This window comes from Bos taurus, chromosome X (genome assembly GCF_002263795.3).
Source record: "Bos taurus isolate L1 Dominette 01449 registration number 42190680 breed Hereford chromosome X, ARS-UCD2.0, whole genome shotgun sequence".
Classification (NCBI taxonomy): domain Eukaryota; kingdom Metazoa; phylum Chordata; class Mammalia; order Artiodactyla; family Bovidae; genus Bos; species Bos taurus.
The window spans coordinates 7,707,097-7,730,111 of NC_037357.1; the positions used below are offsets into that span (position 1 = coordinate 7,707,097).

Consider the following 23,015-nt stretch of genomic DNA (forward strand, 5'->3'; position numbering starts at 1 on the left):
TGTACTTTTCCCAGACCTTAAGCAAATCTACTCCAGATGGTCTTCTAAATTTCCTTTCAGCTGACAGTCCAAAACAGGTTTACTTTAACTCAGTGAAACTGACATAACTATTTGGACATACTTTCTCAGTTTATGGTGTGGAGAATGGGGCGACATAATTCACCAGCAGGAATAGAAAGTTCATAATGAAGAACTGGATGAAAAAGAAAAATGGAAAACGCAGGATTATATGCATTGCTAGTTTCAGGGCCAACTTTAAACTTGACAAGTAGTTGGAAATGGCCTCCTCTGTGGGATATTTGGGTATCAGGAATACCTCAAACAATACTCTCCCACCAAATTATTGTCTACAATTTCTTCTGTAACGGTTGCCCTTTTGCTTTAGGGTTTTGATCCTAATTCAAAACATAACTTCTTGGGACTTCCCTGGTGGTCCAGAGCCTAAGACTCCAAGCTCCCAATGCAGGGGACCTGGGTTTGATCCCTGGTAAGGGAACTAGATCCCACATGCCACAACTAAGAGTTTGCCTGCCACAACTAAAAAGATTCTGCAAGCCACAATGAACAAAAGATCCTGTGTGCTATAACTAAGATCCAGCACAGCCAAATAGATAAATATTTAAACAATAAAACATAGCTTCTTCATGGAGGGGCTCACAATTGAAGCTTTAAGCACTCATGAACAGTCTAGTCTGAGAAAAGGATAGGATTTAGAATGAAGGAGGAATTGTATTGGGGGAGAGGAAAAGGACACAGAACTGGGACACCAGGGGCACCTTCTGTTCACTGACTCTACAAATTAGCTAAGGTCCCATCCTAATAAGGCAGCTGAAGGAAGAGATGTGCTGAGGGTCAGTGCATAATGAAAAGGAAACTTAAGCAAACACAATTATGAGGAATGAAGACCTCAGGGAAATCTTAATTTGCCTTGGGTAAATTGGGCTGGGTGTCGGTGAATATTTGTTTCTTATCCCGTTCCATAAAACCCACAGACTGACATCCACATGCAAACACAGAGGGGTCCTTGATCTTCCCATCTCAAACTCCTCGCACACAGAAGAGTTTGTGCTCTAGCATCTCAAATTTAGACAATCACTATATTTTTATGGAAATCAAATATGATTAAATCAGGTTAAAGCAAAAACAAAATAACAAAATGTGGGTTCAAATGCACTGTGGGATGCATCTATAGCTAACTCACTTTGCTGTACATTAGAAACTAACACAACGTTGTAAGGCAACTATACTCCAATAGAAATTAATTTTTAAAAAAGAATTTTATTTGGAAGGGAATTAGAATTTTGTTTTTATGCACTACACACTGGACCCAGGCCTTCTATTCTTGATTTAATAAAGGAGAAGAGCTTTGCTTGAGAATCAGGCCTCATTTCAAATCTAAAGGCATTTTTGATTACCTGATTTGCTTTGAAAAATAAGGGAAAGGCCTCTATCAATTTCTTCCTTATCTCTGTGACATGTTTTTAGTAAAAAGATTTTGCCTATTTTTGTCAAATGTATTACTTTGCTTTATGCTATTGTAAGTTTTAATGTTTACACTTATATTATCTGTTGGTACTATATAGAAATGCAATTAGATTTTTTAATTAAAAAAAAACATGCTATTGGCATCTTTCCATGAATTCTTTTTAAATAAAAGTACCCTTTGTACTGATAATAGGAATAGTCAGATCCTGAAGTATTGGATTTGAGTTCAGACTTTTGAATATCAAGTTTCTTAGATACGGCAAAACATAACATGAAATAACTGAATTGGGTTCATCATCTCTCTTTCCTCTGCCTCTTTTTCTGTTCTTCACTTGTATCTCAGCAATCACCTTCAGATTCCATATGTAGCTTCTCCCATTCACTTACTTTGCCACCATATACAAGAGAAAGTTGTCTGAAATTCCATGGAGACCAAAGAAGTTGTAAGAAATGGAGAGAATGGTTTGCATAATGCTTGGGTTCCAAGCCCAGGTGAGCACTCAAATAAGAGCAGGAGGATAAATTTTCGTTTGTCTCCTTTTATCTCACGTAATTTTTGGATGAATAAGAATATTAATTTCACAAAATGTCAAATTTCTGTTAATTAGAATATATCACAGACAGTATTAAATGTCAAATAAGCTGTATTAAAATATCTGTGACACATATTACAGACACAATGTCATGAATGTATAAAAGTCCTTATGATCAATAAGAAAAACTAATATCACAATAGAAATCTGAACAAAGCAAATAGATAGGAAATTCTCAAGATAAAGCATTAACATGGACACAAAAAGTGAAAAATCACTAACTTTGCTAACAATAAATGAAACGCTAGCAGAAAAGAACTTTCTTATATTCCCCTATCAAATGGGCAAATATATTATTCAATGCTAGGCAGCAGGCAGAGAGATAAGTACTCTCATATTCTGCTGATGGGAAAAGAAAACGATATGACCTTTCTGGAGGGCAAATAGGCAATGTGTACCTAAAGCATTCAACGTGTTCACAAATGTTTGGCCTGACATCCCTTCCTCTAGACATTTCTCCTACGGAAATATTAATAATTAGAGATGCTGTATGAGTGTTTTCATCACAGCATTATTCACAATAGGTAGAGATTAGAAATAGCTGAAGTCTTCATGTTGGGGAATGGTTAAATAGATTACAGTATGTTTAATGGATGGAATATTGTATAGACATTAAAGTTATGATTTGAAACATTTAATAACATAAGAAAATACCCATGATATGTTACATTTTTTAAAAGATAGGACACAATTGTTCAATCCATTTTACTAAAATAAAAATTCTACAGAATATTTATATTTAAGCACATGGAAAGAAATACACCAATGCTAACAGTGGTTATCTCTGAGCTGTAGAGTCACCCATACTTTTATTTTTTTCATCTTTGTGTCTTCTCAAATGTCCAAATTAAGCATGTGTTAATTTTGTACTTAGAAAAACACAGATGCTACCTCAGAAGAAAAAAGACATTTGTAAAGTGCTTTGAGTCCATTAGAGTCTACTTCCCACACAATGACACAATGTTCCCAGGTTCCTCATCTACCACAAGAAAAAGCAATTTACAACCCTTCCCTCAGCCTCTGTGCCTTTGTCTGCTTAATTCTGGATTTTATATATATATGAGAAGGCAATGGCAACCCACTCCAGTACTCTTGCCTGGAAAATCCCATGGACGGAGGAGCCTGGTAGGCTGCAGTCCATGGGGTCGTGAAGAGTCAGACACGACTGAGCAACTTCCCTTTCACTTTTCATTTTCATGCCTTAATGGCAACCCACTCTAGTGTTCTTGCCTGGAGAATCCCAGGGACAGAGGAGCCTGGTGGGCTGCCGTCTATGGGGTCACACAGAGTCAGACATGACTGAAGCAACTTAGCAGCATATATATATGGGCTTCTGGGGTGGCTCAGTGGTAAAGAATCCACCTGCAATGCAGGAGATGTGGGTTCAATCCCTGGGCCGGGAAGATCCCCTGGAGAAGAAAATGGCAACCCACTCCAGTATTTTTGCTTGGGAAATCCCATGGACAGAGGAGTCTGGAGGGCTATAGTCCATGGAGTCTCAAAAGAATGAGACATGACTTAGCAACTAAAATGATGATGATTAGCCCTTCTTGGATCATGCTTTTCTTAACAAGAACTTTATTGCCAGTCATGAAAGACACCTAAGAAAAGAGTCCTGCTTCCATAAACCTCATTTGTATTGGGTAGCCATTACAACAGGTCAGTTGTTCTCAACTCCGGTTGTACATGAGAAGTACCCAAGAAGTTTAAAACAAAACAAAGCTGGAAATCACTTCCAGTGATTCTGATTTAATTCATCCAGAGTAAACCTTGGACATCAATATTTTAAAGTTTCCAAGGTGATTATAGGGGCTTCCTTGGTGGCTCAGACAGTAAAAAAAAAAAAAAATCTGCCTGCAATGCAGGAGACCTGGGTTTGATCCCTGGGTCAGGAAGGTCCCCTGGAGAAGGAAATGGCAACCCACTGCAGTACTCTTGCTTGGAGAATTCCATGGACAGAGGAGCCTGGTGGGCTACAGTCCAGGGGGTCGCAAAGAGTCAGACAAGACTGAGTAACTCACACTTTCGCTTTCAACGTGATGATAATGCACAACCAGAGTTGAGAAACCCAGAGGTAAGTGAAGACACAGAAAAATAAAGTAATGCTTTCTTAAGCTGAATTCAGTTGAGCAAGATAGGCAGGATTGAAACTGACCTTCAGAGGATCTTTTTACACTACTGGTCTCTGAGATACCCACAAGGTACCAGCTGTTCATTTGTTAAATTCCATAACCTAGAGATTACAGCTCCCACATCACCAACTTCCATATTCATTATCTGCATGACCCCAGGAGATGGGCAGATCCCAAAATAATGCTCAACATCCTCTTTTCCTTTGCTTCCAAACTCACCTGTGTTAAGGCCACTGCTAAAAGGCACCTGTGTTAGTTGGAAGGGTAACACATTACTCCATTAGCCATTTTTATGCTGGCACCTAGAAAAGGACAGAATGCTGAGGGACAGGGACATAGGACAAATGTGTTTTGTTATGGGGAAGGGGGAAAGAAAAGGCCAGAAGTGGTGGTAATAGGTCCAGTTTGGCTACTGGATAGACAGGGAACATCAAGATCTTGTGTGACGTCAAGAAGATGGAAGGGCTCTGTCCACTTTATAACATTGCCAAGGGCATCCATAAACAAGACCTATCGAGTAGGCTTGGCAGCATAACATACTTGAAAGAGCACTAAATTGGAAGTGAAGGCACTTGCTTCTAGGGCCAAGACTAGGGTGAGGCAAGCGAGAATACATTTGGACAACTCTAAGAAAGTGGCTTTTTAGGGGGTGGGGGAATGAGGAGATGTTGGTCAGTTATGCAAGGTGAATAAGTTCTGGAGATCTAAGGTACATGGTGGTGTACCTTAACTACAGTTAATTATACTTCTGGTGACTACAGTAAGCAAGACTGTATTGTACACTTGGCATTTGCTGAGGGTAAATATTAAGTGATCTCACCACACACACAAAATAACTAAAATGGTAACTAAATCAGATGACAGATGTATTCATTAGCTTGACTGTGCTGATCACTCCACATCGTAAACGTATATCAAAACATCAAGCTTTATACCTTAAATATATATACTTTCTATGTGTGAATTATACCTCAAGACAATTGAAAAAAAAAGACAAACCAAAAATAAAAAGCCTTGTGCCCTAGCTGCTTCTCTGGCTTCACTCTACTACCGGCCCTGCTGACTTAGGTTCTAGTCTTGCTTCTGACTTTATACTAGCTACGTGGTCTTGGGCAAGTCACTTCTTCTCTCTAAACACCACCCCTCCAAACCAGAGCAGCTCCACTTCTATCTGTCTTATAGGTTGGGCTTCCATAAAATTTTCGTTTGGAAAAAGAATTCCAGAGCTTTAAATTTTTTCTATGACTTCTCTAAATCATCTGTAAGAGTCCTTCTAGCTTGTAATGTGTGATTCTATGACTGGAAAATGCAAACCACAAGAATTTTCATGGGCCATTTTGAGTCTTTTTCAACCTGAAAAGGCAGTTTCCAGCACAGTCCAATGGGACAAATATTGAATCACCCTCTGGCAAAGATCAATTTTCCTCTCTAGATCCCTGGTGGCTCAGATGGTAAAGAATCTGCCTGCCATGCAGGAGAGCCAGGTTTGATCCCCGGGTCTGGAAAATCCCCTGGAGAAAGGAATGGCACCCACTGCAGTATTCTTACCTGGAGAATTCCATGAACAGAGGAGCCTGGCCAGTTACAGTCTATGGGGTCACAAAGAGTCAAACACGACTGAGCAACTAACACACAGAACATTTCTAGGGGGTCAGCAGTCCCTTTGGGAGCATTATGGGAAATCCCCTGAAAATCCTCACCAGGCACAGAATGCTAAAAATGTCAGCACTTGTGTGGAGCCCATTTGTCAATATTAGAGCCCCCCGGCCCCATCATCTGGGGACTGCTGGACACCATGTCAGAAGTACAGATGGTGTGGCTCAGAAAGACCTGGGACAGGTTCATGAGCAACAACAGGTGTTGCCAGCCCGTGCTGAAATATGTAAAGCAGAAAGGAGAAAATTATCCCCAGCTCTATTTCCTTGGGTGTCTTCATTACCAACATCCATATGTCAGTATCTTATTTTTTACTCTTTTGTGTTTTCAGATCAAATACTAAATTTATTCAGCATAGAGTAGCTTTTCATTTTGTACATTGAACAAAATCCTGCCCTTCACTCCCCTTGTGAAAATGATTTTGACAATTGTAGATTCGAAATCTTTTTTTTTTTTTTTGTATCTGCTGTCATTCCTGTCATGAGGTCAACCTAACAGTCACAGATTGAATTCCCTAGGAGCAGATTCTGAGATGGAAATTTCCATGCAAAATTTTACTGCAGAGTACTCTCATTAAAAACACTTGTGGGAACCAACAAAGACATACTGTATAACACAGGGAACTCTACTCATTATTCTGTGATAACCTGTATGAGAAAAGAATCTAAAAAAGAATATATATATATATATGTGTGTGTGTGTGTGTGTGTGTGTAAATATATATATATATATTCACTGAATCACTTTGCTGTACACCTGACACTAACACAACATTGTAAATCAAATATACTCCAATAAAATCAAAATTAAAAAAAAAAAAAAAAAAACACTTGTGGGAGGAAAAGAAGGAAGCAGCTTTGAGCAGAAGAAGATAGGCTGTAGTCATAACAAGGCCTCAACCTATCCTTCACATAGCCCTGAAGTTGGCATGGCCCATTAGAGTTATCCTATTTGGAGTGAAAATATCTACTGCTTCATTGACTACACCAAAGCCTTTGACTGTGTGGATCACAACAAACTGTGGAAAATTCTTAGATGGGAATACCATACCACCTTACCTGCCTCCTGAGAAACCTGTATGCAGGTCAAGAAGCAACAGTTAGAACTGGACATGGAATAATGCACTGGTTCAAAATTGGGAAAGGAATACGTCAAGGCTGTATATTGTCACCCTGCTTATTTAACTTATATGAAGAGTACATCATACAAAATGCTGGGTTATATAAAGCTCAAGCTGGAATCAAGATTGCTGGGAGAAATATCAATAGCCTCAGATATGCAGATGACACCACCCTAATGGCAAAAAGCAAAGAGGAACTAAAGAGCCTCTTGATGAAAGTGAAAGAGGAGAGTGAAAAAGCTGGCTTAAAACTCAACATTCAAAGAACTAAGATCATGGCATCTGGTCCCATCACTTCATGGCAAATAGGGGAAAAAGTGGAAGCAGTGACAGATTTTACTTTCTTGGGCTGCAAAATCACTGTGGATGGTGACTGCAGACATGAAATTAAAAGACCCTTGCTCCATGGAAGGAAAGCTATGACAAACCTAGACAGTCTATCCAAAAGCAGAAACATCATTTGTTGACAAAGTCCATCTAGTCAAAGCTATGGTTTTTTCTAGTAGTCATGTATGGGTGTGAGAATTGGACCATAAAGAAGGCTGAGTGCCAAAGAATTGATGCTTTTAAACTGTGGTGTTGGAGAAGACCCTTGAGAGTCCCTTGGACTGTAAGAAGATCCAAACTGTCAATCCCAAAGGAAATCAGCCCTAATTATTCATTGGAAGGACTGATGCTGAAGCTGAAGCTCCAATCCTTTGGTCACCTGGTTTGAAGAGCTGACTCATTGGAAAAGACCCTGATGCTGAGGGCATCACCCTCAGAAAGATTGAGGGCAAAAACCAATGGGGGCAGCAGAGGATGAGATGGTTGGATGGCATCACCGACTCGATGGACATGAGTTTGAGCAAGCTCTGGGAGTTAGTGGAGGACAAAGGAGCCTGGCATGCTGCAGTTAATGGGGTTGCAAAGAGTCAGACACAACTTAGTGACTGCAGCTGCTGCTGCTGCTGCTGCCAAGTCACTTCAGTTGTGTCCAACTCTGTACAACCCCATAGATGGCAGCCCACCAGGCTCCCCCTTCCCTGGGATTCTCCAGGCAAGAACACTGGAGTGGGTTGCCATTTCCTTCTCCAATGCATGAAAGCGAAAAGTGAAAGTGAAGTTGCTCAGTTGTGTCTGACCCTCAGCGACCCCATGGACTGCAGCCTTCCAGGCTCCTCCGTCCATGGGACTTTCCAAGCAAGAGTACTGGAGTGGGGTGCCACTGCCTTCTCCATCTTAGACTGAACAACAATTTGGAGTGAAAGGTTTATGCCTGGATTTCCCATAACAACCAGTCACTGGATGCAGGTTTCCCTGGGAAGGAAGTATTACTTGAAGCTAGGCAACTCTCTTCAGGAAACGACTTTCCCAGAGTCTGAAGGAGTAAGTCCTTTGGCTGAAGGGGGATCTGGATGGCAGAGCCTTTACCGAGACAACTCTCTTGTTTAGCAAGAGTAGCCCGACAACCGCTCCAGCAGGATTGGATTGGTCATAGCTGTGGCCCAACTCTTCATCCACAATCACTTTGTGCTCTATTGTCATGTTCCTGTGTTATCTTGAAAGTGTGAAAGTGTTAGCCACTCAGTTGTGCCCAACCCTTTGTGACCCCATGGACTGCAACCTGCCAGGCCCCTCTGTCCATGGAATTCTCCAGGCAAGAAAAGAATACTAGAGTGAGTTGCCATTTCCTTCTCCAAAGGATCTTTCCGACCCAGGGATCGAACCTGGGTCTCCTACACTACATTGCAGGCAGAGTCTTTACCAACTATGTTACCAGGGAAGCCTGTGTTATCTTGGTTGAATGCAAATGGCAAGCAGTCTATCATTCAGCCAGTTACCTATGTGGTAGCTCTTATTCTTTAAACCAGAAGAAACAGAAGTTGGACAGCAGCAGTGGTTTGGAATCAGGATGAGGGAATTTCCTGCTCAAATAAAAGTAGCTTTCAGTATTGCAAAGTTGAGCACATTAAAGCTCACACACAGTGGAGGACAATTCTGAAGCTGCTAAAACAGCAGACTTATTTTTATAAAGCCAAGGCTTTTGTTATACGCACCTCACCTCCTACAAGCACTGACGCCTGCTTCTGCCCTGCCTCCAGAGTCAAACTTTGCTTTTTTCTTTTTTTCCTCCCTCAAACTCACATTTACTGTCTTTGGTCAGCTGTAACAGGAAACAGTCAAACTATAACAAATTAGGTATGAAAACCAATGAAAGTGCTCTTTTTTGGTGGCTTGCTCACTGACATGTACTGCACTGAGATGACCATTTCCCCCAGAGTTGCTGAGTACACAGCCACACACGCTCACGGACACAAAGAAACTCTGCGTGGTGAGAAGATATTACAGAGTTAAGCCACAGTTCTGACTTGCTCAGTAATGTGAGTGAGGCTCATAGCCCAGAAGGCCCCAGATCCAAGTTCATTGAGAAACCAGTATGCTTTTTCTATTTAATTTTCGAATAGGTGATGCATCCACATGGTTCAGAGAACAAAAGTATAAAAAGATCTATAAAATCAGTGTTTATTAAGTGCCTTTGCATTTGTGGCAGCAGGCAGCATATAGAGCAGCACTCATTTGTCATCCATGTCTTCCAGGAGCTTATGCTCTGAGCAGACAGCATGGGTTGTATTTTTAAATCTTTATTGTTTTCGTACTTATAGAAAATAATACCTGCTTCTTGTAAAAAAGTCAAACATTACATAAATAAATGACAGGGCAAGTAGAGAAGTTCTTGGTAGTTCTACACCTCCGAGATAATTACTGCCAATTCCTTCAAATTATTTTCTATACACTTCAGATTTTTTTTTACAGAAATGGAACTACACTACAATGCTATTTTGCAGCTTTTTCCTATGGAATAGTATACTGCAGTAATTTTTCTTTTTGTTATATAGAGATTGAGCTATCTCTTTAACAGTAGCATAGTATTCCATGTTTATGTACTATGCTTTATTTATCCAGTTCTAGTTTGAATTTTTAAATGCCTATTGTACAGTTCTTCAAATTGGTTTATCCACGGCTTGTAACTGATTTACCTTGATTTAAATGTACACATCTCAGGAGAATGTATAAGTACTCAGTAACAGAAGCTTCATGGAGAAAGAGAGTCAGCCACAAAGGTCTACAGGTAGGAGGAGATGCCAGGAAAAGGGACAGACAGGTGCAACTGCCTTGAGTAGGTAACAATGAGAGCACTGCATCAGTGGATAAGATCATCTTTCAGATTTGAGCAACTGTGAAAATAGGGGAGAAATGAGGATTTGGATAGGGTGCATTTTTTAAAAGGGAGATAAAAGTAGGTTGGAATGGAATGAGTCTTGATGCATGGATAGAGAGTTGTTATACAGCAAAGGTTTTATGAAGAGAATTGACATGCTTTAGTTGAATTCAAGCTTGAAATTAATTAACAAAATAATATGGCTATTTAGAAGTATTAGTGCCGAGGTCCAGCCCCAGCTGATCCAGGGTATTCGAAGGAGAGATGGCCTAGACGACTATTTATTTATTTATTCATCAAAGATATAAAGAATAATAGAATGAGGATAGCTCAGTAGGAAAATTCAGTGGAGAAAAGAAGCTGAGTAGCTTGGTTTACGCGGAAAATCAATATAACCCGTGACACCAGGTTAGCTCTGACCACGGAGGCCGCAGGCGCCCTCTCGAATAGCAGAAGGTGTCCCACTTTAGACACCTTCTCGAGTGGGTCTTAGAAGCCCAGGCAAATAAATGGTCACAGAGGATATCCACGCTCCAGATGGAGACTCAGCTGGAAGTTAAGAGGAAGAATGACATGGGGAGACCAAGCTTTGGCGAGCAAGGTCCTTAGCTTTATTTTCAACAGGGGCTTTTATACCCTAAGTTACACATAGAGGATAATAGGGAATGCAAAGTCAGCAGTCTTTGACCCTTATCAAAAACCAGGGTTTCTTTCCTGCAAATTTATCGTATACAAATGGTTTAGGTGATTTACATCATCTTCTGGCCAGAAGGCCTATTAACATTTTATGACTCTTGACAAGGACTTATCAACCGTAAGACTTATTTTCTCTAAGAGTAATTATTTTAAGGTTTGGCGCCATCTTCCGAAGATAAAATTGCATTCCTATAGGGCGGATGTGTAATGGGTTTACAACAAAGGAAAGAATTTATTACCTTAAGGGTCTAAAGTTACTAACACCAAGGCCACTACTTATTTTTTATACATACCAACTATTAATTAATACATATTCAAGGATACAATTCAGGGGATGTGGAAACTTGGCAGCAAGCATTGGTTCATCAATGAAATCTTTTACTAGTTTTATTCTGACAGTTTCTAACTCTCTGAGAGGCTCTAAGCTATTTGAATATCTTAAGCTTCCCGTGCCTCTGTAAACAATCATATGCATAGCTGTAGGAGTCCGGGTAAACTTGTCAGGCGAGTTAGAGAGCCATCTGAAGGGTTTGGATTTAAACACTCCTAGTTGCCCAGGAACTTTATGAATTGGAGCTGTAAGTTAACTCTTTGACAGAGAGAGAGAGATGGTGGTGGGGGACAGCCCCCAGTAAAGTCAGAGGTGAGAGCACAAAGCAATAAAGTAGGCAGACTCTGGTTTTTGGGGGGTAGATGCTCGAGAATATCCGGGGGGACTCCTGAGGCTCGATCCCGCCTTTGCGTATGCTGAGCCTCCTTCCTCATGACCTTTGTCACGAGTAGAATGTCTCTCGCCGGCTCCCGGCATATTAGCAATGTGAGGGTGCTAAAATAACAGCCCATATCAAAGCAAGCAATAATCCACATTGGTCAAATCACATACGAATTATCAGGATCAATAAAATATTGACAAATGTCCGTAGGAGAGAGACAGAACAGTGAGGGAACCTATCATGAAACTGTTGAAGGATTGGGGCATTTTTAGCTTTAAAAAAAAAAGAAAGATAATGGGATATAGGCATATGCTGTTTTTAAAAATGTGAAGGACTATCACATGGAAAGGGGGTTCAATTTGTCTCTTTGGTTCCAAAATGGTAGAACAGGATGAGCAAGCAGAGATTACACGAATGTAGGTTTTGACTCAACAGACAAAATACTTGTATTTTGCTAAAGGGTATATTTTTAAAGTTTAGTTTCAATATAGCAAGATGCCCTGTGTAATTTCATTACTAGTATTATTCAGTCAATACTTTCTTCATAAATAGTACAGAAGTAAAATTCAACCTTGTCCTTGCTGAATGTTCATAAAATTCTTAATTAGTGGGATTCAAAATAATGAGGCTTCATTGTACATTTCTCAATAAAGATTTTCCAACACTTTAATCTTTTCTTTCCTATGCTTATTTCTTAATCTCATGTCTTGGCCTAGCATGTGCCCTCAACTCCCACTAAAGCAGAGAGCACAACAAGAAGCCACACGAAAATGTAAATCTGAGCAATGAATACATGTGGTTAGTTTAAAAAGAGTAAGCATTAACATTTAAAGCAATGGTAATTTACTCCTATCTGTAATTTTGAGCTCCTGTGCTGAAATTGCTCATTTGGAAATTACCAAGTGCTTGGGTCTCATTTGTGATCTTCTTGCCGCATATACCCAGCACACAAAAGAGTCATCATGACCGCCTGAGTCACTGCTGCCATCTCCCCGAAGCGCGCTCTCCAAACGTCAATACCATTTTCTCTGGTGCAATGAAGATGACCCCTGACAGTAACCTGCTTATACTACAGGGTGAGCCTGAGGTGGCACAGAACCTGGAATGTGTTCCAAGAGCAGCACCATTGTCCTCCATTCTCTCCTCCTCCTGTAGCCAAATTGTTAGGTCACAGATTATTTGGGTCTTGCAAATCATCCCCATTACCCACTTCCATTAGTCATTACCTTAATATAAATGGAAAACAATTTAATGGAGCAAAAGGAGCTGCTTTTGACCGTATCCCAATCAAATAATGTCTATGCCTGATGAAATTATACCCAGATTATGGATTCATGCAGAAGCAAAAATATAGATATGATACAATATTAAGAGATATGAATACTCTCAAAGACCAGTACATATGAAACCCTTGTGCTCCTCTGTGACTCATACAGACAGACTGTTCTTTCCAGCTTCTCAAACCCTGATTCTAAAAAGTTTACCCAAAACTCAAGCATTAAATCTTTTCTCTTTCCCATGCTGCATAGATCCAGAAAGTTAGTAGTTAATAGTTGTCTGATATAAATTAGCTTAAAAAAGAACTGAGAATCTTTGATCAATTGAATTGAGAAAGGGGAAGAACTCAGGAAGACTTAGTATGATTGAATGCTTTTGTAATGCTATGAACAAAGAAACAGTATGCTATCATTGTTATAGACTGTTTTTGTCATGTTTTCTGAGAGTTATATTGCTTGGGAGACATAATTTACTTTGTTGGAGAGTCATATCCATGTAAGGATCAGCCATATTATAATGAGGTTCTATCTCTACTAAAGTTATTTCTAATTCTGAAGATCGTTAATGTGGAAGATGAAGGAAAGGACAGATTGTGGCCAGAAATAAGAAAGAAGCTACTGGCATTCATTCTATAGATATTTTGATAAGCCTGTCAATAAAAATAATTAGGTACTCTAATTCAGTGATTATAGTACTGATTGCTCAAGTACAGACTTGATAAGCACTTAGCCTGGCACCCCAAGTTGAACCTTCTTTCCTTTCAAACAGGATAGAGATATGCCAACTGTCCGAAAGGTTAAGACTGAGGTTATGAGTAAGCCTGCTGTCCACAAGGGATAAGGTTCAAGGGAACCCAATGGACTGTGACTAAAACCTCACTAGAACCTTTAATACCTACAGAAAGGTTTTTAAAAGAAAAAATAATCAATATAGCTGTTTTCCCTTCTTTTAGGATTTTCTATCCTCCAAGCGATTATGGAAGCAGCAGTACAAAACAACTGGCAGGTGACAGCAAGGTCTGTGGGAAACATCAAGGACGTCCAAGAATTCAGGCGCATCATTGAAGAAATGGACAGGAGGCAGGAAAAACGATACTTGATTGACTGCGAGGTTGAAAGGATTAACACAATTTTGGAACAGGTAGGTTTGAGACTTATTCCACCCCAAGCCACCCTGTTAAATCATCAACCTGAGGCAGTTCCCATTTCTGCTAATAAATTAAGTAGCCAACAGACCAAACTTGCCAACAGTTTTGATAGTCTCTCTAACCCTTTTTTCCTCCCCAGTGGCAGAAAGAGAGAGAAATAAAAGAAAATCTAAGCTGTTGAAAAGTACATAGCATGATTAATCTGGTAGTCTCTGCAATTTAATGCTACTTATCAGATAAACACACCCTTCCATACCTCTGTTTCTTAGAGAGCTGAAAATTTCAGAGTAGTCCCCTTCCTTTCCACACCTTCCTCCCAGCAAGGAACAGTCAAGGGATTAGACAGGGAAGAAGAGTAGAGTTTTTGTTTCAGGGGCCTAGTTGCAAAATGTCAAAGCAGCATTCACTAGGTTTGAATCTGTGGATATTTTTCCAGAATATCCCTCTGGTTTGAGGCAGAGAACAAGAAAGAGAGAATGAATGAGAATATGTGTGTATATAATTGAAGACCATTTTAAAAGTAAGATGGCATATGAGAAAAAATGATAATGGTTTTTAAAATGTGAAGAAAATGAAAAAGCCTCAGACTGGGGAAAAAATACAATTTGATAGGCCAAAAGATATTCATTGTTAATCTTGGATATTTAAATAGAAAACTGAAAAATATCAGAAGAAACATTTCACCCTAAGCCAGATGGATATTCTGTTTGGAGTAAAGAGTCAAATAGAAATGTGGTGAAAGTTTATTATTTTCCTTAGCAGTCTCAATTTGCCAGTTAATAACAAAGTGCCCATGCTGCCATAAACAAAACTGTAAGGGAAACATTTCCATTCTAATTCGATCCCAGGGTACCTAGGGGCCAAAACAGCTTCAGAGATTGAAATTATAGTGAGCAGTCATTGCTTGGGAGAGCTGTTTTATAGCAAATTAAATATTAACAATTTGTCAGATATGCCCCCGTGAGAAGAGAATGTAAAAAAAAAAAGAAAGAAAGAAAGAAAGAAATTGGTAAGAAAAGAAAAGGAAAAGGAGGGAAGGGGTGAGAAGAGGAATGAGGAAGGAAGAAAGGAAGCACTGACGGTGCATCCCAGAGATAGAAAGCTGTCCCCTTCTTAGGAACACCATCATCTCTAGTGAATCAACTTCACAAAAAAATCTAGAGCACCAGCCTGGCTAAATCAAATTTTGCAACTAACATTCTCTTAAGCTACCCAAATGATCCACCCCTCCCTCCCAAAAGAAAAAAAAAAAAAAAAAACTGCCTTTGATTTTCTTAGATCTTGAAAGTGAAGAATCAGGTCAGTGATGTTGGTATATGTACTCCATGCCCTCTAAAATTTTATACCAAAATAGCCTTTTAGTGGGTGACCTACTTAACAGCCTAAAGCAGAGGCCTTGTCATACTTTGTTTTCCTTCTTTTGTACTAGTCACTTTGGTTTCTTGAATAGTTTACATTCCGATAAGTCTTTGGGGGTTTATAAGACCTTATACTAGAATCTGGGGTGTTTTTCAATATGGCATAGTAGAAAAAGCCGTGGGTAGAGCTGTGATTCCATATAGCTGTGGGATCTTGGGTATTTAATATATCTCTGCCTCAGTTGTCTCATCTACATAATGGGGAAAATAAAATATGCTCTTCCTCACATGGTTGGTATAATTGCTTTGAAAGGCATAAAATGCTATAGAAAAAAAAATGACCATTACTAAAAATTTTCAGGAAAACTAAACTACATTATTTGAAAGCCCTGTTCTTTCTTATAATGTCTCAATTGCTATCTGTCTTTCTTCTGGATGCACATTCACAGCATCCCTCATAATACTTTCTATACAACTTTTCAGAGAACATTATTCAAAGAAAAGTTTTAACAACATTCAAGTAAGGCCAGAGAGTTAATTTCACTTATTCTTTCCCCCTCTTTCAAAAAATTGTCACAAAATGATCTACTCATGATTGTTTTCTTTATCATCTAAGGAATTTCTACTAAGTCATTAAGTACTATGAGATAGGAGTCATGTTTGTCTTGTTTTCTGCTGTATATTCAGTGTCCAGCAGAGTACCTGGCATGTAGTGTTGGATGGAAAGATGGGTGGGTGGATGAATAGATAGATGGATGGGTGAATACTGAACAAGCATATTCTAGTAAGTTCTACCGTGACATTGCTATGCTTCCATCAAGAGGCAGAACAGTGCCTGCAGTCACATGATGTGATTATTAAAGTACACATTTTCTCAAGGATGTAAGATGGTAGCTCTCTGCTCGAGTTAGTTTTGATACCACGAATTTGCCAAAATTGATTTCTTTATATAAAAATAGATTTCTCACTAAACAAATTCTTTAAATTAAACGATAAACATGATATTTCTTTAGAGTAAACATTATTTTAAATTGACTACTAAGATACAGAGATATCACTTTTCTCATTAGTTCCTAACCATGCTGGACAAACTTATAATAATTCACTATACAGATTCTAGTTAGAAAGATAACATTTATAACTCCAGTAGTATCAAGATCCCCCCCGCCAAATGCTCCCATTTTCCGAGAGTATTTTAAACTTTGAGGTTATTTTCATGGGAAGAAATTTCTATAGTCTCCCATAAAATGACTGTTCATGCCACTATTTGAGGTGAAAGAGCCTATTATTAATAAAACCACTACAACCGTATTCCCTATAAATTGAACTCTGGCATAAAGTTCACATTGTCTTCTATATCCAATGGGTGTTAATGAAAAGACTTCAGTGTGGTACAATTTTTCAAATATTAGTGTATTTTCAATATATTTCTGTCTAGTATAACCTCCCCATTTCATACTATAGGTTCTCATTTTTTCTTATGAACGTTCAGTTATGGGGCAAATCAAAATTCTTCCAACATTTCCTCCAGAGCTCTTTTTTTAAAAAATCTCTTTCAATTGTTCAGACCACAGCATGAAAAAAAATATTCAATTAGGTGCACAACAACTGTGTTTAATATTTCGTCTTAACAATTAATCTATAAGGAAAGCATTCCAAACTTATAGCTACAAAATTTAACATACAAAAGGACAAAGCAAGACAGTTGAAACCAGAATGGGTTGTCAGAACTCAAAGAGACTATTTAGCAACTGCAGATCCTGAATCTAAGAATTAAGAGCACTTTCCACAGGAAGAGTTAGATGCCCTAGGAAGAATGAACCATTGACCTGACCTTCTAGAGCATTCCTATTACTGCAGTGTGTTTATGAGTCCCTCCCCCACTGGTAGACACTGCCTTACTTCAATGACCAACCTAAACACTCGCTTTTGAAAAAGTTGCCTCTCATAGAATTATCTACACATGACTGAACAGATCCAGCATCCTAGGAGTGTCTACCTGTGGACTGCTTTTGAAGGGCAGGCCCCATAAAATGAATGGCTCTGTTGGATGCTTCATGCTTATTTGGAGAGGCAACATAGCATGGAGTTTCCAAGTATGGACCCTGGAACCAGTCTGCACGGATTCTGTCACTAGCAGTGTGGCCTGGAGCCCATTGCTTAACTTTCTGTGTCTCAATTTCCTGGTTGTAAAATGGAAATGATAACTGTACCTTAATGAGTTAATACAAGCTAAGCATTCTGAAAAGTTCCTAACACATAGTGTTTGCATTGTTCTTTGATGCTAAACCAAGTGTTTTCACAGATTATCTCATTTGAGCCTCACTATGGGAAGCAGGCAGGGCAGATGTGTTTATCTCAGATTTACAGATGATAAATTGATGCTTAGAGATTAGATGATTTATCCAAATGTGGACAAATCACATTTGTCTTAGGACTCTGCACAGTCCTAGGAGGTGGCAGAGCAAGAATGAAACTCAAGTCTTCTGACTCCCAGTCCAGTGTTCTTACCGCTGCACTAAACCATTTAATTTCTAAGTTGTTTATTAAATATGTAGCTAACACCAACCCCTAGATTAGGCCCATGCATCAGGTTACATCTTAGAACAATTGCAGTGCAATTGGAGAAGATCCAGAGAAGTGCAACAAAACACAATTAAAGCAGGAGAAAATAGGACCTATGAGGAAAGACTTTTAAATGAGTTGGGGCTGTTTAGTCTGGTGAAAGAGAGCCAGGAAGCAGTTTAATCACCATTCTCAAGTGTAAAGAGTTATCATAAAGAAGGCACTGACCAACTATTCTGGAGGCCTAAGGATAGTACCAGAGCCAACAAGTTTAACTAGACTAGGGAGAAAGTCAGTCATAGAAATGACTCCTTACAAGGAGAGAGGAAAATGGAGGAGAGGAAAATCTCACCAGCTGGGGATATGAAGGTGAGGCTATTCTGAATTAGTGAAAAGTCAGATCTAGAATAGTTTTAAGATTGTTTGCAGGAACATACAAACATTCCAAGTTAATTCTCTGTGAGGATAAGTAAATATCCTTACAGAAAAGGAGTCCCCAACCCCTGGACCACAGATGGCTACCAGTCCATGGCCAGTTAGGAACTGGGCCATGCAGCAGGAGGCGAGCAGCAGGTGAGTGAGTGAAGCTTCATCTGTATTTACAGCCGCTCCCCACATTACCACCTGAGCGTCACCTCCTGTCAGATCAGTGGTGGTATTAGATTCTTATATGAACGCAAACCCTACTTTGAACTGCACATGTGAGGGATCTAGATTTCACGTTCCTTATGAAAATCATCCTGAAACCACTCCCCCACCCCACCCAGTCTGTGGAAAAATTGTCTTCCACAAAACTGGTCCCTGGTGCCAAAAAGGTTGGGGACTACTGTTATAGAAGACTTATTTTAATAAATAGGTAAGAATATTTCCTAATTGCCTATTCATTAGATATCAGAAAGGTTGTCTCCTTAAAGAGACCTAAACATCACCCCTCAGTCTTTTTTTTTTTTTTTTTTTTTTTGCCACACCACACAGCACATGGGGTCTTAGTTCCCAGACCAGGCATTGAACCTGAGCCGCCTGCAATGGAAGTGCAGCGTGTTAACCACTGGACCGCCAGGGAAGTCCACCCCTTCAGTCTTTACTGTGTTTTTATTTTTTCCATAGATAATTCAAAGGTAAATCTCAGCATAGCTCCTGCTTGAATTCTGCTGCGGCTACTGCTGCTAAGTCGCTTCAGTCGTGTCCGACTCTATGCAACCCCATAGATGGCAGCCCACCAGGCTCTCCCGTCCCTGGGATTCTCCAGGCAAGATCAGTGGAGTGGGTTGCCATTTCCTTCTCCAATGCATGAAAGAGAAAAGTGAAGGTGAAGTCGCTCAGTCGTGTCTGACTCCTAGCGACCCCATGGACTGCAGCCTACCAGGCTCCTCCATCCATGGATTTTTCCAGGACTGGAGTGGGGTGCCATTGCCTTCTCTGACTTGAATTCCAAAGTATGCAAATTTAGTAGAGTCCAAACCAATACATTTCAGAGTGCTTTGCAGAAAAAATATAGAATGTCTGATTTCCCCTAGAAATAGTTCAAGCTAAAATCACCTCCTCATGGAAAGTAGTGCTACTTAACGATAGAATCCTCAAGCAGGTCAATCTCTTAGGTTCCTTTCATTTGATTCTGACAGTCACTTCAAAAACAGTCATTTTAAGAAATGAAACAACCAAGTTAGTAAGTCAGTATTCTAAAGATAACAGTTTAAACAAGATAAACAATACTAGGGGGCCTTGTCAAGTGTGAGGCTATAACACAAAGGATGCATTGCTCACCACAAAATATGTCTAGCAATTGGGGTTACTTACAGCACTGCCACCAGTGGCTAGACCCAGGTGGCGCTAGTGGTAAAGAACCTGCCTGCCAGTGCATATTAGACATAAGAGACTCAGGTTCGATCCCTGAGTCAGGAAGATTCCCTGGAGGAGAACACGGCAACCCACTCCAGTATTCTTGCCTGGAGAATCCCACAGACAGAGGAGCCTGGCGGACTGCAGTCCATAAAGTCTCATAGACTCAGACACAACTAAAGTGATTTAGCATGCACAGAGCACTGTCACCAATGGCTAGACCTCTCTCAAGTGAAGTAACAATGTTAAAGGCTTATGTCCTCTCCTGACTTGACCCCCGACTCAGCACAAAGTGGTTCTCTCCAGTTCCCCTCCCCCTTTGGCTCCCCCTTTGTCCCAGCCCTTCCTCTCAATGATCCCTGTACAACCTTGAGCCAACTTGCCAGTTCATATGAGAGTCTGAGGGTATCATCTCTTCTTCTTAGAATATTGTGTGGTATAGCTGAATAAACACTTGGGAAATGAACAGACATGACTTTAGGTCTTAACTCCCTCACCTTCCTGTTGCATGACATTGAAGAAAGTGACCATTTTTTGAGGCTCCATTTTCTCATGTTAAAAGACTGTTCCACTACCTTCCTTCCATGGGATCCTCATATGTTGTGAGGATCAAAGTAACATGGAGAACACCTGACACCATAGCTATCTTCTCATGAGTGGTAGGTTCTGTGTGTGTGAAAATGAGTTGTTCAGGGACTGTTGCTCTAGAACAATGTCTTCATGGATCTCCCAAGATATCTGTTGAATCTAAGGTCTTATCATGAGAGTAGAGTCTAGGACTCGAGCTATTCTTAGTTCTCACTAGTATGTTTAGCATGTAAGACAACCTCTCTATTTTTTCTCCAATGTAACATTGGATAACATACATTGATTGATAAGTGCAAGGACTATTTGAGAATTAACTAGATTTTTCATCATCACTTAAAATAATTAAAGGCACTCAAGCCTTGAGCTCCATATGACAGCTGGGCATTTTTAATAACAAATATGTTTTAAGTGCTTATAATGTTCCAGATACAATTTTAATCAATGTGGGTGGATATGTGCCCATTTCTATATCTCATGTGAGTTAATCTTCATATTAGCCCCATAAGGCAGATGGGAATAGTATCTCCATTTAACAGATGGAATAACTGAGACTTAGAGGTTATAGAGCTAATAACTGGTGAAGCCAGATGTTGAACCCAAGGAGTCTGGCTCCAAATGCTGTTAATCATTGCAATAATCAGTCCTGAATCTGACTGAGGTTTTCAATCAGAGTATATTCAACCAGAGGTTAAAAGAGATAAGGACCCTGATGAAGCCTGGAGCAGCAGCTACGCTTACAACAAACCTTGTTAAACAATGAGCGTTTCACAAAGATTTTCTCCACTTGATGAGGATCCATATTCCACTAATGCATGGAAGTGACAATGTGCCCCTTAAACCTAGCCTTTGATGATGAATTCATTTATGATGAACAGGTTCATTTATTTGTGGCACCAAAGCAATCTAACTATGCAATGGGCTCCACAAGAGTAGAATAAATTGTGAGGGGTACATTCTCAGAGTGGTATGTAAGTACACCTAGAATTTCCATCTGCAGGCATTCAGTCTCAGATAAAGAATCACAATCATCATTATTTTATCAACAACTGCCCTAGGGGTTGCCCATTTCCTTCTTCCTTTCGAGGGAATCATGTGAACGTAACTGGCAATGTCTGGAAAGTACAGCTCGCCTTCCTTCCATTAACTCCTGGAAACCCAAGCATAAACTAAGACTAGTTCTAGGAAAGCATAAACACGCACAGGATAAGTATCTGGGGTGGGTGCTCAGCCTTTCTGGGTCCCTAGACTTGAGCACCCAATATCATCCTTAAACTCAGATGAGAAGGACTACTGCCTTGAGCTCCATGCTTTAGAGGATTCCTCATATCATAAACTGGAGAAGGCAATGGCACCCCACTCCAGTCCTCTTGCCTGGAAAATCCCATGGGTGGAGGAGTCTGGTAGGCTGCAGTCCATGGGGTCGCTAAGAGTCGGACATGACTGAGCGACTTCACTTTCACTTTTCACTTTCCTGCATTGGAAAAGGAAATTGCAACCCACTCCAGTGTTCTTGCCTGGAGAATCCCAGGGATGGCGGAGCCTGGTGGTCTATGGGGTCGCACAGAGCCGGACACGACTGAAGCAACTTAGCAGCAGCAACATATCATAAACACAGAAATAGAAAGACATTTTTTTTCCTTTTTGTTCTTGAGAGTTTTTGAAAGGTTAATAGCTGGTTGAACATCATGAGGAAAAAGGAAAAGGACACATAAGGCAAACAGGGCTGTCCACATCAGAGCACAAAGGTATATGGGGTCAAGGGCAGGGGCAATGAAGGAGAAAACGGCAACTCATGATTTAGGAAACCAGAGAAAAATGGATAATTTTGTTTAAAAGTGGCCTCCCCAAGTCACTCTAAGTGAAGGGGTTTAGCAGATAGTTTTTCCTGATATCTGTACTCTCTCACTGTATTCTACTTGAATGATGTCATTTTGGAAGACATGGAAAATTGTGCAGGAACCTCAAGTCACAAAAGTAAGCTTTTGTGGGGTGAGGAGCTTGCTCTCCTTGGCTTCTTCCACCTCATCCCAGTTTCAGGTAGATCCAGTCTCCACCCAGGAATTCTGAGCCCTGGGCTCAGCTTCCACCCCAGCTTACCCTACCCTGCCCCAACAGGGTATAGCAAATCCCCTACATACGAACAAGTTCCAACCTGAGAGCACATTCATAAGTCCAGTTTGTTCATGAGTCCAACAGGGTTAGCTTAGGTACCCAACTAACAATCAGCCTTATAGTACTGTACTGTAATAGGTTCATAATACTTTTCACAAAAATAATATATAAAAAATAAACACAAAAAATAAAGAAAACATTTTTAACCTTATACTATAGTACCTTGGCTCAGATGGTAAAAAAAAAAAAAAAAAAAAAAGTCTGCCTGCAATGCAGGAGACACAGGTTCAACTCCCAAGTCCGGAAGATACCCTGGAAGAGGGCATGGCAACCCATTCCAGTATACTTGCCTGGAGAATTCCACGGACATAGGAACCTGGTGGGCTACAGTCCATGGGGTCACAAAGAGTCGGACATGACTGAGCGACCTCCACTTTATTTTACCTTGAGAAGTACAGTAGTACCAGCTACATGACCACTGCTCTTATGCTTGCTTAGAATATCCTGGGCTTGAAATAAAGGTACTGTACT

At 40.1% G+C, this 23,015-nt stretch overlaps 1 protein-coding gene across 6 annotated transcripts in view; it reads left to right on the forward strand.

Moving 5' to 3' along the window:
• The window catches only part of GRIA3 (glutamate ionotropic receptor AMPA type subunit 3), a 308,633-nt gene that overhangs the window by 139,333 nt on the left and 146,285 nt on the right, over window positions 1-23,015 (forward strand). For all 6 annotated transcript variants that reach the window (XM_010821371.4, XM_005227468.5, XM_005227469.5 and 3 more), the window contains one exon: window positions 13,828-14,015. In XM_010821371.4, coding sequence (XP_010819673.1) covers window positions 13,828-14,015 — 188 coding nt within the window. The remainder of the gene's footprint in view (window positions 1-13,827; window positions 14,016-23,015) is intronic.